General features: G+C 38.9%; 1 protein-coding gene and 1 pseudogene across 6 annotated transcripts in view; one reads left to right on the plus strand and one right to left on the minus strand.

Annotated features, from left to right (window-relative positions):
* NVL (nuclear VCP like) overlaps nt 1-16,021 on the plus strand; it is a 97,574-nt gene that overhangs the window by 28,291 nt on the left and 53,262 nt on the right. For all 6 annotated transcript variants that reach the window (XR_004178361.1, XM_031655426.1, XM_031655418.1 and 3 more), the window contains 6 exons: nt 1,564-1,665; nt 5,585-5,702; nt 7,498-7,642; nt 11,805-12,054; nt 13,527-13,745; nt 15,749-15,853. Coding sequence is in view for 5 of the 6 variants with exons in the window: in XM_031655426.1 (XP_031511286.1) it covers nt 1,564-1,665; nt 5,585-5,702; nt 7,498-7,642; nt 11,805-12,054; nt 13,527-13,745; nt 15,749-15,853 (939 nt within the window). In the remaining variant the exon portion in view is untranslated. The remainder of the gene's footprint in view (nt 1-1,563; nt 1,666-5,584; nt 5,703-7,497; nt 7,643-11,804; nt 12,055-13,526; nt 13,746-15,748; nt 15,854-16,021) is intronic.
* On the minus strand, nt 3,571-4,627 carry LOC116270328 (annotated as a pseudogene).

Genomic DNA, 16,021 nt, shown 5'->3' on the forward strand with positions numbered 1-16,021 from the left:
CAAGAGTGAGACTCCATCTCAAAAAAAAAAAAGAAAAAGAAAAATAGCATGTTATACCAAGCACTAATACAATAATGTTCTGTAAAAGAAAATCATTTGTAAAGGGGGACTTGATTGGTTTGCTTCATTTTTGTTGAATAATTCCATTACATGACTACTGCATGCCAGACTTTGGAATATAGTGTTAAGTACCACAATCCTAGTTCTAATATGAGAGAGACATTAAACAGTCGTTCATATAAATAAATGCTGTATGTAATAACAACTATAATAAGTGGAAGACAAGAAGTGCAAAATGCTATGTGGTATGTTGGGATTCCCAAATTAGAGTTGGGTTCAAGGAAGGTATGGTTGAGGAAGTGAAATTTTAAGATAAGCACAAGAATGAGAGAACAGTAGTATCTCTTCTCTCTCTTTTTTTTTTTTTTTCCGTGGAGACAGATTTTCACTCTGTTGCCCAGGCTGAGTGCAGTGGCACGATCACAGCTCATTGCAGCCTTGACTTCTCAGGCTCAAGTGATCCTCCTGCCTCAGCCTCGCAGGTAACTGGGACTGCAGGCATGCATCAGCATGCCTGGCTAATTTATTATTTTTGTAGAGGTGGGGTCTCACTGTGTTGCCCAGGCTGGTCTCAAACTCCTCTCAATGTGCTGGGATTATAGGCATGGGCCTCCACACCTAGCTTCTTCTTAAAGAGTCTCACTCCTCTGACTAGCAACTGGCTACTCTCTGGGTTAGGATTTGGAGAAATACTGGCAGGATGTGTGGGAAACATCTGTGTCACAACCCTTGTATTATCTCCTCAGCAGATGGGTAGGAATTGTTTTGATAGGCCAGGAATGGTCACTCCTGTAACCCCAGCACTTTGGGAGGCTGAAGTGGGAGGATTGCTTGAGGCTAGGAGTTTGAGACCAGCCTGGGCAACACAGTGAGACACAGTCTCTCAAAAAAAAAAAAAACCAAGAATTGCTTTGGGTCAGCCATGAGTGGGGGTAACATATCTCTTGAGAGTCAAGACCCTTTATTCAGAAAAGAGAACATAATTTTATAGTGAATGTATAAAATAAAAACAAGCTAAATGTGTTTGCATTAAACCATTGTTTTTTTTGTTGTTTTTTTTTTGAGACGGAGTTTCACTCTTGTTGCTCAGGCTGGAGGTAATGGTGCTATCTTGGCTCAATCAACAACCTCTGCCTCGGTTCGGCGTATCCTCCTGCCTCAGGCTTCCGAGTATTGGGATTACAGGCATGGGCCACCATGCCTGGCTAATTTTTGTATTTTTAGTATTAAGATGTGGTTTCTCCATGTTGGTCAGGCTGGTCTCGAACTCCCAACCTCAGGTGATCCGCCCACCTCGCCTCCCAAAGTAGTGGGATTATAGGCCTGAGCCACCGTGCCCGGCCAGAACCATTGATTTTCAAATAGTGTTTTTCACTGAGCCAACGTAAAAAGATGAAGTTCCTCAGGAAACTAGCCATTTCAAAAATTTGACGGGACTGGATAAAGAAAAAGTAGGGCCATTAAAATTTGAATATTTGGTTATTCTTTTATGTGTCTGCATAGGAACTTGACCTGCCAATTTTGAAAGTGGCTGCTCCAGAGATTGTGTCTGGAGTATCCGGAGAGTCTGAGCAGAAGCTGAGAGAACTATTTGAGCAAGCTGTGGTGAGTCAGTTAATGACTAATGCCAGGTGGTCAGACGCTACCAGCTTATATTAAAGATCCTGCTTTTTCTGATGCTAGTATTTGTTAAGCCACTCACTGGCCATTCTTTTATTAATATAAACATGGTAATTTGCTATGCATGATGGCTAAATATTTAAAGTAGATTTAGTGATACCCACTGTTGGATAAATAACCCTTTTCATTTGAAATCAAACATAAATATAATTGGTGAGAAATTCTGGGCTGTCATACTGTAGTTATATGTTGAAAATATATTATCCTTATGATATTTTCCACTCACTTTTACTTTCCTCAACTTAAGTTTGGCCAAAAAAAAAAACTTGTAAGCAATGTAAAAATTGTTATTTAGGATATTATAAAAGCAACCATAAAAATGCCAGAGTAAATTGTGTCATTCCGGACTAGTAAACTAGGGCAATAGTAATATCCAAATCTCATGTGGCTATTGAGAGTATTAAATGAGAGAATTCTTATAAAACCTTCGATATGGTGCCTTGCACACAGCACAAGCCCTGTAAATATTAGCTGTAATATTATTCACACTTGAACAAATATCACTGTGTTTAAAATTTAAAAATGGGGAAAAGTTTAATTTTATGTCATTATTAGCACTGACAATATATAGTAGCTGATGAATATCCAATACAACTGCTAGAAGCCTGTGTGAAATTAGAAGAGAAATTATATTTAAGCAGGAATTGAGAAAAAAAAACATTTTAAATAGCAAGAATGGGTAGGCCATCTACTTAGTTATTGTGTGGGCTGACATTGAAAAAGCTGTGGGCAACACTAGGAGGATAAAGAGAAAAAGGGTGGAAAGGGCAGGGTGCAGAGCAAAGCTGAACTTTTTCAGGTGCTACCTGTTTCCCAAAACGCAGTGGATTCCATTGTTAAATTGGCATGCATAGCTAGAGACAAGTAGTAAATTTTGTGTGTATGGTAAACATGATGAATAAGGATAAGAGACAAATGGCATCTTTAGGTTGTTAGTTCTGTGTTTAAACCTCTCACTAAACCAGTACTGAGCCAGTACAGTACCTTACAGTAGATGCTCAGTAAATATGTGGCCTAGCGCCCTGCTTTTCCTGGTCCCCTCTTCCCTAATGAGAATGAGTACAGTAAAGCATGTGGATCAGAGAACAAAAAGGTGAAATCCAATCAAGTGATACTTGGTTCAAAACTATGCTTTCTTTAGGCCACATTCTGATGACCATCATTTATTCTTTTTTTTTCCCCCATTCAGCTTTCCAGGTCACTGACAAGTACTGATGTGCTTGTTTTCTGATGCTTTTGGCCCCTGTAATTTTACTCCTTTGTAACTGGGTAATATATCTAGCAGTCATAGGCATCTTTTGCAAACATTGTCATAAGGATGATTAGGGAAGACAGCCAGCTAGTGATAGGCTAAATATCTTTCCCTTTAAGATGTGGTGGTTCCCATGGTTTTGAGATGCCTTAAGCGACGCTGACAGCCTTAATTAGCATAATCACTGTCACTCCTAACCATTGAGTAACTGAGTAAAATGATTTAGATTGTACATAATTTTCTTCAATTTTTTTCATTTTAACTGATCCTTATCTCTTTTTTGTGGTAAAATATATATAACAGAATTTACCATTTTAAACATTTTTTTAAGTTTTTGTAAATTATTTTATTTCTTCCATGATGATTTAGAGGGACTATCTTCAAACCAGTACAGATACTTCATAAATCATACCTGGCTGTTTTCTAACCAGTTGAGTAATTTGTTGCACAATAAGCCACCTCACATCTTTCAGCAAGAAATACGTTAAATTTTAATAGTAAAGACATTACACAACGAATTAAGACAACAGTTTAAATTTGCTTTAAGTGTTTCTTTGGGGGAGAGGACACTACACTTCTACTCAATGAAGAGAAACATTTTTACAGTCCAGAGGTCTTTTATTTTTTTAACACCTATTATGCCATGAATTCACAGGGAAGAGGTTCCAGCAGCTCAGGCTCCTTCCTATTGATTCTCAGAGTGCACTTCTCTGGGTGGAGCACGCTGATGCTTTCCCTTTTGTTTCTTTTTCTGATCATTTTCCTCCACACGTTTCAGAAAGCTATCTCGGCTCTTAGAGAGAGTGCTTAATGTGCTCAGTACGCACATTGATTCTCATACATTGATTATTTTCTTGGCAAGAATCTTGCCCTTGACTTGCTTCTTTACAACAATGCCAGCAGCATGCTGGATAACGTTATAAACTCTTCCAGTTTTGCATTGGTAACACTTGTGGGACATTCCTTTTTGAACAGTACCCATTCCCTTGATGTCTTGTTCTGTTGCCCAGGCTGGAGTGCAGTGGCACAGTCTTGGCTCACTGCAATCTCCGCTTCCTGGGTTCAAGCAATTCTCTTGCCTCAGCCTCCCAAGTAGCTGGGATTACAGGCATGCACACTATCCACCAGCTAATTTTTTTTTTTTTTTTTTTTTTTTGAGATGGAATCTCTCTCTGTTGCCCAGGCTGGAGTGCAGTGGCGTGATCTCAGCTCACTGTAACCTCCGCCTTCCGGGCTCAAATAATTCTTCTGCCTCCGCCTCCCGAGTAGCTGGGATTACAGACATGCACCACCACACCCGGCTAATTTTTGTATGTTTAGTAGAGATGGGGTTTCACCATGTTGGCCAGGCTGGTCTTGAACTCCTGACCTCTGGTAATCTATACACCTTGGCCTCCCAAAGTGCTGGGATTACAGGAGTGAGCCATGGCGCCCGGCCTACAATATCACATTTCTTATAGATTTGCATATATATAGCCAAAGGAACAGCTCCATGTTTTCTGAAAGGCTTAGAGAACAACTATCAGGTGCCTCTCCTCTTTCCCTTTGTGTTCATCATTTTGGTTAATGACTGGCAGATGGCAGTTCCAACTGAAAAGGCCATTTTAAACATTTTTAAGTGTACAATTCTGTGGCATTAAGTACATTCATATTGTTGTGTAATCATTACCCACATCCATTTCCAGAACGTCTTCATGTTCCCACACAGTAACTCCCCATTCCTCTCTCCCACCAGTCCCTGGCCACCACCACCATTCTACTTTGTGTCTCAATGAATTTGACTACTCTCCATAGCTGATCCTTACCTCTTAACTTATTCTTTCTGAACCGTATCTAGTTTATTTCTTAAAAACAAAACAAAACAAAAAACTGGAGGTGATCTTTACACTGATGTATTAGAACTTTACCATCCTTCCTTATTCAGTGTAGCCTTTAAAATAAGCTTCTGGTACTTTTCAGTGTGGATGCTGGGAAAGTTCTGGAGATGGATAGTGGTGACATTTACACAACAGTCTGGAAATATTTAATGCCACTAAACTATATACCCAAAGTGGTTAGAATGGTAAATTTTATGTGTATTTTTCACAGATTTTTTTAAAAGCTTCTGGTGCTTCTCCAATTTCCTCTTATAGCAAATTATAGAGAAAGGCTTGGAGATTCTTATGTTGGTAGAAAACCTCATAAAGTTTCTAGTAAGCTTGGTTTTGCTAATTTAAAGTTTAGAAACTTGTTGTCTTAATTTTTTTTTCTGTGCATATACTTATCCAAAATCATTGTTTCTGTTTCATAGCATAGCAAATGTATCTAATTTACAAAAGAATTTCAATAGATTTATCACAAAACATGCATTGATGGAGAGACTGTAAATGTGTAACCCTATCTGCGGTCCCTTACTGTGTACTTTTAATCATCTTGGTTCTCTTAAATCAGATAAAAATCAGAAGTAATACATGTGAACTGCCTTTTTTAGGGTTATTCTTTTGGCAAATGATCCTTGACCTTTAAGATTTTTTTAAAACTGTTTATGCTTAACTGTGCTTCAGTATAGGGGATGTATTTATGGTTGTCTTTTTGTGATATTTTTATTTCTAGTCAAATGCACCATGTATCATTTTCATTGATGAAATTGATGCTATTACCCCCAAAAGAGAAGTTGCTTCAAAAGATATGGAACGAAGAATTGTAGCCCAACTCCTAACCTGCATGGATGGTTAGTTTAAAATAATAAATTCATTTTAAGAGAATAAATTTTTAAAAATAGTGTAATTAATACATGAAGATATAAAATAATATTCAAATAATAAATATCAAATAGTGTAAAAAAAAAAGTCATACTGGGCACAGTGGCTCATGCCTGTAATCCTAACACTTTGGGAGGCTAAGGTAGGAGGACTGCTTGAGCCTAGTAGTTTGAGGCCAGCCTGGGCAACATAGCAAGATGCTACCTCTAAAAATAAATAAAAAGAAATAGCACTTGTTTTGTGTACACAAGAAAATTTGAAGTATATATTTTATGTTCCTTGCATTACCAAGTTGCAGGTTGCTTCTTCTTCTGATTAGTGGATTGATTGATTGATGAGATAGAGTATTGCTCTGTCACCCAGGTTGGAATGCAGTGGCACAATCACAGCTCACTGCAGCCTTGACCTCCTGGGCTGAAGTGATCCTCCCATTTAAGCCTCCCAAGTAGCTGGGACCACAGGTGTGCACCACCATGCCTGGCTTTTTTTTTTTTTTTTGAGACAGAGTCTCTCTCTCTGTTGCCCAGGCTTGAGTGCAGTGGCACGATCTCAACTCGCTGCAACCTCTGCCTCCTGGGTTCAAGCTATTAGCCTGCCTCAGCCTCCTGAGTAACTGGGATTACAAGTGCGTGCCACCACACCTGGCTGATTTTTGAGACGGGGTGTTGCCATGTTGGCCAGGCTGGTCTTTTTGTGATATTTTTATTTCTAGTCAAATGAGGCAGGTTGATCAGCTTCCTAAAGTGCTGGGATTACAGGTGTGAGCCACTGTGCCTGGGATTTTTTTTTTTAAAGACAGTCTCACTATGTTGCCCAGGCTGGTCTTGAACTCCTGAGCTTAGTCTTTCTGCTTCAGCCTCCCAAAGTGCCAGGATTCTGTTTCATTTTTACCTAAAATTTTCTTGTCATGTCTTTGAGGCCTGTATTCTGAGAAAAAGCTTTCATGGCTTCCTGCTGGCTAAAGAACACACTGTATAAATTTATACATGATTTCATGATTTCCTTATGATTTCATCTTATTACTTTCTTGTTACCTGTGAGGGAAAATAACCTCAGACTCCTTGCTATTCAATCCTGGTTCAGTTGAGAGAAATAATACTTAGGAAAGATAAGATTTAAGCCCTCAGTTTTGTCTGTTCCTAGAAATACATTCCTAGATTAAGCCCGAACAGCTGAAGACTATTTTATATTCCCCTGCTCGAATTAATTTTATCAGTCTATTCTGAGCCACACACTTCAGCATCCTCCCCAGCTTCCCTGTTGTCCTGCTCACCTTGCATGGATTTGCCATGCATGCTCGACCCTCTGTGCTTTCACTCATACTCTTTCTTCTACATAGAATTCCATTAACCTATATATCTGCTTGTTAAAATTCTATTTACCCTTCAAGCCTTTTCTGAAATGTTACCGCCTCCATGAACCCTCCCTTATTCCTCAGTTGGAATTCATGATGTCTTTTCTTGTATTACCATGGTGCTTTGTTTATATCTGTTATTACACTTCACAAAATTTGTCTGATGCCATTTTTTTATTTACACACTCGATGTTTCTCAATAGATTGTGAACTGCTGAGGACAGAGTTTGTATTGTATTTATCCTCCTCATACCTTTTACATATTTGACATTTAATAAATGTCGATTTTATATGTACGTCACTGTCAAAATCTGTAATACTTTCTCTTTAACCATGAAATGATTTCTGTAACCATTATTGCCCTCAATGTCAAGTGCTTTGTTCACCACTCTTTCTCTGTCTCTTACTAGATCTGAATAATGTGGCTGCTACAGCCCGGGTGCTAGTTATTGGAGCTACTAATCGACCAGACTCATTAGACCCTGCTTTGAGACGTGCAGGAAGGTTCGACCGAGAAATATGCCTAGGTATCCCAGGTGAAGCATCCAGAGAAAGGTATATTCTTATAGAATGAAGTTTGTATGCCACTAAGTCATCTTAACTGAATGGTTTGAAAGTAAGAGGTGAGAAATACCATGTAGCCTTTTCTTTCTCTCTCACTTTCTTTTTGTACCAATTAAGTTGATTTGGAAAAGGATAAGCCCACATTAAGAAAATGATTTATGCTTGGGTACAGTGGCTCAGGCCTGTAATCCCAACACTTTGGGAGACTGAGGCAGGAGGATCACTTGAGACCAGGAGTTTGAGCCTGGGCAACATAGTGCGACACTGTCTCTACAAAAAATCAAATTAGCTGTGCACATACCTGTAGTCCTAGCTAGTCAGGAGGCTGAAGCACAGGAGGATTGCTTGAGCCCAGGAGTTCGAGGCTGCAGTAAGTCATGATTGTGCCTCTGCACTCCAACCTGGGTGACAAAGGGAGGACCCACCTCTGTAAAAAACAGGGGAAGAAAACAATTTACTCATCAGTAGGATAATTGTTTTTCAGAAGTAGTAATGGACTTATGTGTCCCTACTCATTTGTCTGGTCTTACTAACAATGGCTTGCAGTCTTTAGTTGGCTGACCAGATTAGTGGCAATGTCTGGAGCTATAGAATACAGCAGAGCCATTTGGTCCACATACAGGTTAAATCTGAGTACCATACTTTCACCTATTGCACTAACCTGTCTGAGACCACAGGTCCTGTTATCAGTAATGAGATGGCGGCCAGACAGTTGAAAGCTGTTTGCTGCAGCACCAGCCTTTCCTAGTAATTGAGCAAATGAATAATGTCCATAGAGCAAATAAACATCCACCAATAACCAGAAATATAACTTCATAAGCAAGACTATCTCAGGAAGCACTGTTGAGGTGGTAGAGTGGAAATCGAGGTAAGAAATGTTCTGAAATATTAGGCCAGGTGTGGTGGCTCACACCTATAATCCTAGCACTTTGGGAGGCTGAGGCGGATGGATCACCTGAGGTCAGGAGTTCGAGACCAGCCTGGCCGACATGGTGAAACCCCGTCTCTACTAAAAATACACAAAAATTAGCTGGGCATGGTGGTGCACGCCCGTAATCCCAGCTACTCAGGAGACTGAGGCAGGGGAATTGCCTGGGAGGTGGAGGTTGCAGTGAGCTGATGTCACACCACTGCACTCCATCCAGCCTGGGTGACACAGCAAAACCCTGTCTCAAAAAAAAAAAAAAGAGTATTTAATGAGGAAGGGGTGAACTGAAGATGAAGATCTTGGTGAGGTCCAGGAACAGTGCGGGAGTAATAGCACATATAAGCTCAGACATGTGAGACTGGGCAGAATGCCGCGTGTGAGATTGTGATCTCAGACAGGGGCCAGATCCAGGTGATGATGAGGTCCAGGGTGTGAGTAAGTGAGGGAAAAGGCCAGACCTGGGCGGGATTGGGGTGCAGAGGCAATGAATAGATGCCCAAACTTTGAGTCAGCGAAGGAAAATTATTCCACCTCTGCCTCCTGTTATCCTTGGTCCTTGTCCAATGTTTTTAACATTTCCAAGCTTTAGTTTATCTATCTATAATGCAGTAATATTTATCTATAATGCAGTAATAATAACAGTAATAACTTTATCTGTAAAGTGATAATACTATAAATTAAAGGCTTCCTGTGAGTATTGAATTAACATAACCTAGCACAATATCTGACACATAGAATTTTTTGCACAATATCTGACACATAGAATTTTTTAAAATAAGGTAGCTATTGATATCTGTCTCTTTTATTATTTTTTTTATATATAGAGAGAGGGTCTCACTATGTTGCTCAGGTTCATCTTGAACTCCTGCCCTCAAATGATCCTCCCAATATCATCCTGTACTTCAAAAGCATAAAATTATGGAAAAGTTTCAGCATACATAAAAGGAGACCCATATAACTGTTCCAGTTTCTATTGGTGTAAAACAGACCACACCAAAATTTAGTGTCTTACAACAGTACTCATTTTATTGTGTCTCACAGTTTCTGAGGATCAAGAATTTGGAAAGGCCTCAGCTAGATGGTTCTGCCTCATGGTCTCACATGGCTGCAGTAGCTGGAGCTAGAACAGTGGTAGCTTTCCCCTCCTTTGGAGTTTCTACAGTATAATGACTAGAAATATCCACTTATTTTTAGGGATAGAGTACAACTATGAAAAAGATGTTATTATTTTCTGTTAGCCATTTTCATAACATCCAAAATGTTCTTAGTACAGATAGTCCCCAACTGTCAGTGGTTTGGCTTATAGTTTTTCAACTTTACAAAGGGTTTATCATGATGTTTTTGACTTAGAATGGGTTTATCAGGATGTAAACTCATGGTAAGTCGAAGAGTATTTTGTATTCTTATGCATAGTAGCAAATTGGATCTGTGTCTTTTGGAAATAGTTCTTTAGTGGAAAGTTTTCTTGATTCCCATTATTCAGAGTATCCAAGTGAAATTTTAAAAAATTTGTCAGTAATGTTTATCCACTTCTATTCTGCTCACTTACATGATCCCATATGATTTTTCTATAATCTTTATTAGCTTGACATTTGAAAATATTAGTCTTCTTTACACATTTATTAATTTTAAAATATATTTGCTTGTCCAAGTTAGTTTATAATATCAAAATATGTAAATAAGAATTAACATTCATTGGTGCATGCCTATAATCCCAGCTACTTCAGAGGCTGAGGCAGGAGAATCACTCGAACCTGGGAGGCAGAGGTTGCGGTGAGCCGAGATTGCGCCATTGCACTCCAGCCTGGGCAACAAGAGCAAAACTCCGTCTCAGAAAGAAAAAAAAAAAAGAATTAACATTCATTGGTCACTAACTATGGATCAGCCACTGTTTTATGTGCTTTGCGTGTATTCATTTGTAGCAACCGCCCTCTGAATAAGTGCTACTATAATATAGATTGAATAAGTGAAGAAACTGAAGCACAAAGGTTAAGTAACTGGCCCAGATTACAAAGGGTAACAGAGCTGGGATTCAAACTCTTGCAGTTTGGCTTCAGACCTTTTATCCTGAATATCTTTTTTTATTATTATTCGAGACAGAGTCTTGCTCTGTCATTCAGGCTGGAGTACAGAGACACAATCTTGGCTCACTGCAACTTCCACCTCCCGGTTCTGTCGCCCAGGCTGGAGTGCAATGGCGTGATCTCGGCTCACTGCAAGCTCCGCCTCCCAGGTTCACACCATTCTTCTGCCTCCGCCTCCTGAGTAGCTGGGACTACAGGCGCCCGCCACCACGCCTGGCTAATTTTTTGTATTTTTAGTAGAGACGGGGTTTCACTGTGTTAGTCAGGATGGTCTCGATATCCTGACCTCGTGATCCGCCCGCCTTGGCCTCCCAAAGTGCTGCGATTACAGGCGTGAGCCACTGCACCCGGCCACTCCCAGCTAATTTTTGTATGTTTAGTAGAGATGGGATTTTGCCATGTTGACCAGGCTAATCTCAAACTCTTGACCTCAAGTGATCTGCCTGCCTCAGCCTCCCAGAATAATTGCAGGTGTGGGATTACGGGCGTGAGCCACTGCACCTGGTCTCATCTTGAATATCTTTACTGCTTTTGAGTTTTTATTTAGGTCTTATCAGAAATTGTTCAAGATATTCCTTTAACAACAATTATCTAGAAGTCCAGATTTTTATAGATACCATGTTGCCAGTTAGGTTGAACAAGATTTTTCACACGTGTAGTACAGGGGATGAACAATAAGTAAAGTTAAAGTTGGAGATTTAACTGTCCTCATATAAAATGGGAAGTATATGGCAAGATAATTTTCAATGATGAAGATAATTAATGGTTTGTGTGAATGTGGGGGCTTTTATTTCTGGTAGACATCCATTTAATCTACTCTAAAAGTACCCACATAAGTTATTTATCTTTTTTCCCCTGTAATGTTATAAATTCTTAAAGGCAAAATATTTTTTAAAAATTCTATGTATTCCTCACAGCATTTAGCATGGTTCCTAACAAAGCAGATATTTACCATAATCCTTTCTGGAATAAGATGGAACATGTAACTTAGCATTTGTTGAGTGAATGAACTATTTGATCTTATATAGTATCCATTTTGATACCTTTGGCAGATGTGAGGGACTTCGAATAAATATAGCTGGTGACTTGTTTTTACTATTAAATTGGGAATCAGAAAATTTTTCCCCTGTCTTTTCTACAGAATACTTCAGACGTTGTGCAGAAAACTGAGGCTTCCTCAAGCTTTTGATTTCTGTCACTTAGCACACCTAACTCCAGGCTTTGTTGGTGCTGATCTGATGGCACTGTGCCGAGAGGCAGCAATGTGTGCAGTCAACAGAGGCTTAATGAAGCTACAGGAACAGGAGAAGAAAGATCCTGAAATGGAAGATTTGCCATCTAAAGGAGTCCAGGAGGAAAGTCTGGGAACTGAATCCACTTCTGAAACACAGGTGCTTTCTCTAAAGGCACTTTAAATTGTCCTTTTAATGTTCTTTGTGTTATTTTATATTGAAGCAAGGGTCAGTATAGTTGAGGTTTATTACTTTCTGTTTTATTGGCATTTAATCTATAGAATAATTATCATTTATACCCATAATGTGTATCATTTCAAAAATACGAGTTGTTTTATGTTTATTCTGAATAAATTCATTTTACAATAATGATTATGAGATTCTGGAATGGGGTTGGCAGACTGTGGCCTACCCACCCACCACCTGTTTTTGTAAATTAAAGTTATATTGGAACACAGCCATGTTCATTTGTATACATGTTGCCTCTTTCTGCTTTCATACTTCACGGCAGAATTCACATAGGAGTCTGCAGCAGATACCATAGCCCACAAAGCCTACAGTGTTTACTGTCTAGACCTTTACAGAAAAAGGTTGTCAACCCCTATTTCAGCATTGGCATTTAATTATATCTCCTGATTAACTTTTGGTTAGGTAGATTACAGTGGTCTGTTGACACAACTATATCCACGTCGGTAGCTGCAAACAGCTCTGGAGGACAGTCATATGAATAATAGGGGACATTTATCAATCTAAGATCAGTATTAAATTTTTTAGTTTTGTGAGTCATGAAAATTCAATATATATAGCATTTTATGTAGCATTTTATAGCTTGCACAGATGGCTTCTGTATGTTATATAATTTGATCCCTGTAACCTTATATAAATATCATTATTTTCCCCATTTTATAATCAAAGGCACTAAGCTTAAGAGGTTGTGATTTGCCCAAGCCCATACAGCCTCTACTTTATAGAGCAAGGGCTTAAATCCAGATCTTTTGTTCTCACATAATTTATTTTTTTCTTAGACATTTGAAACTGCAATTACTTCTGTAAAAAATAACAAACTCATTTGTTTTATAATATTGCATATAAATTAATATTTTATAAATTGAATTAATCGGTTACCTATTTTTTAGACTTATCCTTTCATCTTCACAGAGCAAGAAATCTGCCTTTCAAGATTTGATAGTAATAGGAAAATTGCCTTCCCTCTACTTAGTTGATAAACCGTTAAGGAACCATATTAATGAATTATACTACCTCCAGCGTAACTTTTTAAAATTTCAGCAGGATTCAGCTGTTTCTTGAATATTCATAAATGAAACATGGGAAATATCATGGTTGCTGAAATGAATATTTGCCAACTGCTTATATTTGCTATACCTAGCCCTAGTATATAGAAATCATTCTTATATATTTAATTATAATTGGTGTATCTTTACTTGACCAGAGCATATGATCCTTTAGAATAAAATGAGCTTGTCTCATGTCAGAGAGAAAATTATTAAAATACATAGAAGTTCAGGATAGCTTACGGAAATACTACAGTAATAATTTTTATAAGTAGAAAATGTAACTTTTCTATAGCTGTTGTGGTGTTTTTTATCTTCCCCTCAATTGTTCCCTTCAAGGATGAATTACAAAGGCTGCTGGGGTTGCTAAGAGACCAAGATCCCCTCTCAGAGGAGCAGATGCAAGGCCTGTGCATTGAACTGAATGATTTCATTGTTGCTCTATCCTCAGTCCAACCCTCTGCCAAAAGGGAAGGCTTTGTCACTGTCCCTAACGTGACATGGGCAGATATTGGTGCCCTGGAAGACATTAGAGAGGAGCTCACCATGGCAATATTGGTAGGTATATCAGCTGCCAAATATTATTGGCATGTCATGGATTAAGGATCAGAGATAAAGCTCCATGCATGTGTACTAGGTTCTGTGGCTAAACTGACTTAATCACTGTGTCTAAATTGACTTGAATGTAGCACTTCTTTCAAGTGCTAAGCCTCCAACAATGGTTTTTCTTTTGTTTGAGATCTGATTTATTTGTTTATTTTTTTAATTGATATATCACAGTTGTAAATATTTTGGGGGTACATATGATATTTTGATACATGTATTAAATGTGTAATGATGAAGTCAGAGTAATTGGGATATTCATCACCTCTAATGTTTATGTTTTGTGTTGGGAATATTATACTTTTTTTCTTCTAGCTGTTTTGAAATATACTTTTTTCTTCTAGCTATTTTGAAATACACTTTTTTTCTTCTAGCTATTTTGAAATGTAATTTCCCTACTGGGCTATCAAATACCAGAACTTATTACTCCTATCTATATTTTTTTACCCATTAACCAACTTCTCTTCGTCATACTCCTCTCCGCCTTGCCTTTCCAGCCTCTGGTAGCCATCAGTTTGCTCTCCATTTCCATGAGATCCACTTTATTAGCTCCCACTATGAGTGAGAATGTGCAATATTTGCCTTTCTGTGCCTGGTTTATTTTACTGACATAATGACCTCTAGTTCCATCCATGTTGCTGCAAATGACAGGATTTCCTTCATTTTTGTGGCTGAATAATACTCCACTGAGACCTATTTTGTGCTGATCCTTTTGGTTGTGCTTCATTTCTATAGCAGTGAGTTTAAACAAGCACAAAAACCTTCAGGTTTCATTCAGTCAAGACCAAATCGTTTGACAAAGACTTTCTGAACCTGATTTTATGGGTCAAGGCAATTTTAATGCACGTAAAACTTCGGATTAATTTTTATTTACTTTACTTTTCTACTCATCGTTCCGTGATTCATTAATTGAAATATGATCGATTTAGAGGTATGTACTACTGAAAGAGAAAATACACTGGAATTATAGTCAACAGGTATCTCTGACTTTTAACTATGCAAAGGTTACTGCTGCGTCTGATTTCTTAGAGGAGACCATTGTCTAAACATTTTATAACCTAGATATTTAAATGGTTTTCTAAAAAATATTTGTCGAAATATTCTTTTGTTATGTCTAAAATGTTCTTAGATGTTACGTTCAAGTATACATTCCTCAAGCACGGGGACTTTTCTCTTTATCACCACAGGGCATGAACAAGTAAACAGGTACTGTTCATATCTTTAGGCCTCACAGTCATGTTGAAATTAAGCCTGAGAGGCCGGGCACAGTGGCTTCTGTCTGTAATCCCAGCACTTTGGAAGGCTGAGGCAGGTGGATCACCTGAGGTCAGGAGTTCGAGACCAGCCTGGCCAACATGGTGAAACCCCAACTCTACTAAAAATGCAAAAATTGGCCGGGCGTGGTGGCTCAATCCTGTAATCCCAGCACTTTGGGAGGCCGAGATGGGTGGATCACGAGGTCAGGAGATCGAGACCATCCTGGCTACCACGGTGAAACCCCGTCTCTACTAAAAAAATACAAAAAAAACTAGCCGGGCGAGGTGGCAGGCGCCTGTAGTTCCAGCTACTCGGGAGGCTGAGACAGGAGAATGGCGTGAACCCGGGAGGCGGAGCTTGCAGTGAGCTGAGATCCGGCCACTGCACTCCAGCCTGGGCGACAGAGCGAGACTCTGTCTCAAAAAAATAAAATAAAATAAAAAATACAAAAATTAGCCAGGCGTGGTGGCATGTGCCTGTAGTCCCAGCTACTCACAAGGCTAAGGTAGGAGGATCGCTTGAACCCAGGAGGCAGAAGTTGCAGTGAGCCAAAGTAATGCCACTGCACTCTATCCTGGGTGATAGAGGCACGCTCAAAAAATAAAAAAATAAAAAAACATAAAATATATATCTGAAGATAATTTGAACCTGCAGTATAAAATAGGTACGTAATGGATCACCGTTGGTATCATTCTTTCCAGGCACCAGTACGCAACCCAGACCAGTTCAAAGCTCTTGGATTGGTGACTCCAGCTGGGGTCCTCCTTGCTGGTCCGCCTGGCTGTGGGAAGACTCTGCTGGCAAAGGTATATATGTTCAATTGCATGTAATTGATTTCTTACTATCAGATATGTATTTAACTTTAAATATTACAGTTAGGTAAGTCTTATGCATAATTTTTATCAGAAGTTTATTTTAGCAAAACTGACAACTTTCTTCATGAAAATTTCCTACTTTTTTAAATTACAAAGGCA

Source organism: Papio anubis, chromosome 1, assembly GCF_008728515.1.
Source record: "Papio anubis isolate 15944 chromosome 1, Panubis1.0, whole genome shotgun sequence".
NCBI classification, from domain to species: Eukaryota; Metazoa; Chordata; class Mammalia; order Primates; family Cercopithecidae; genus Papio; species Papio anubis.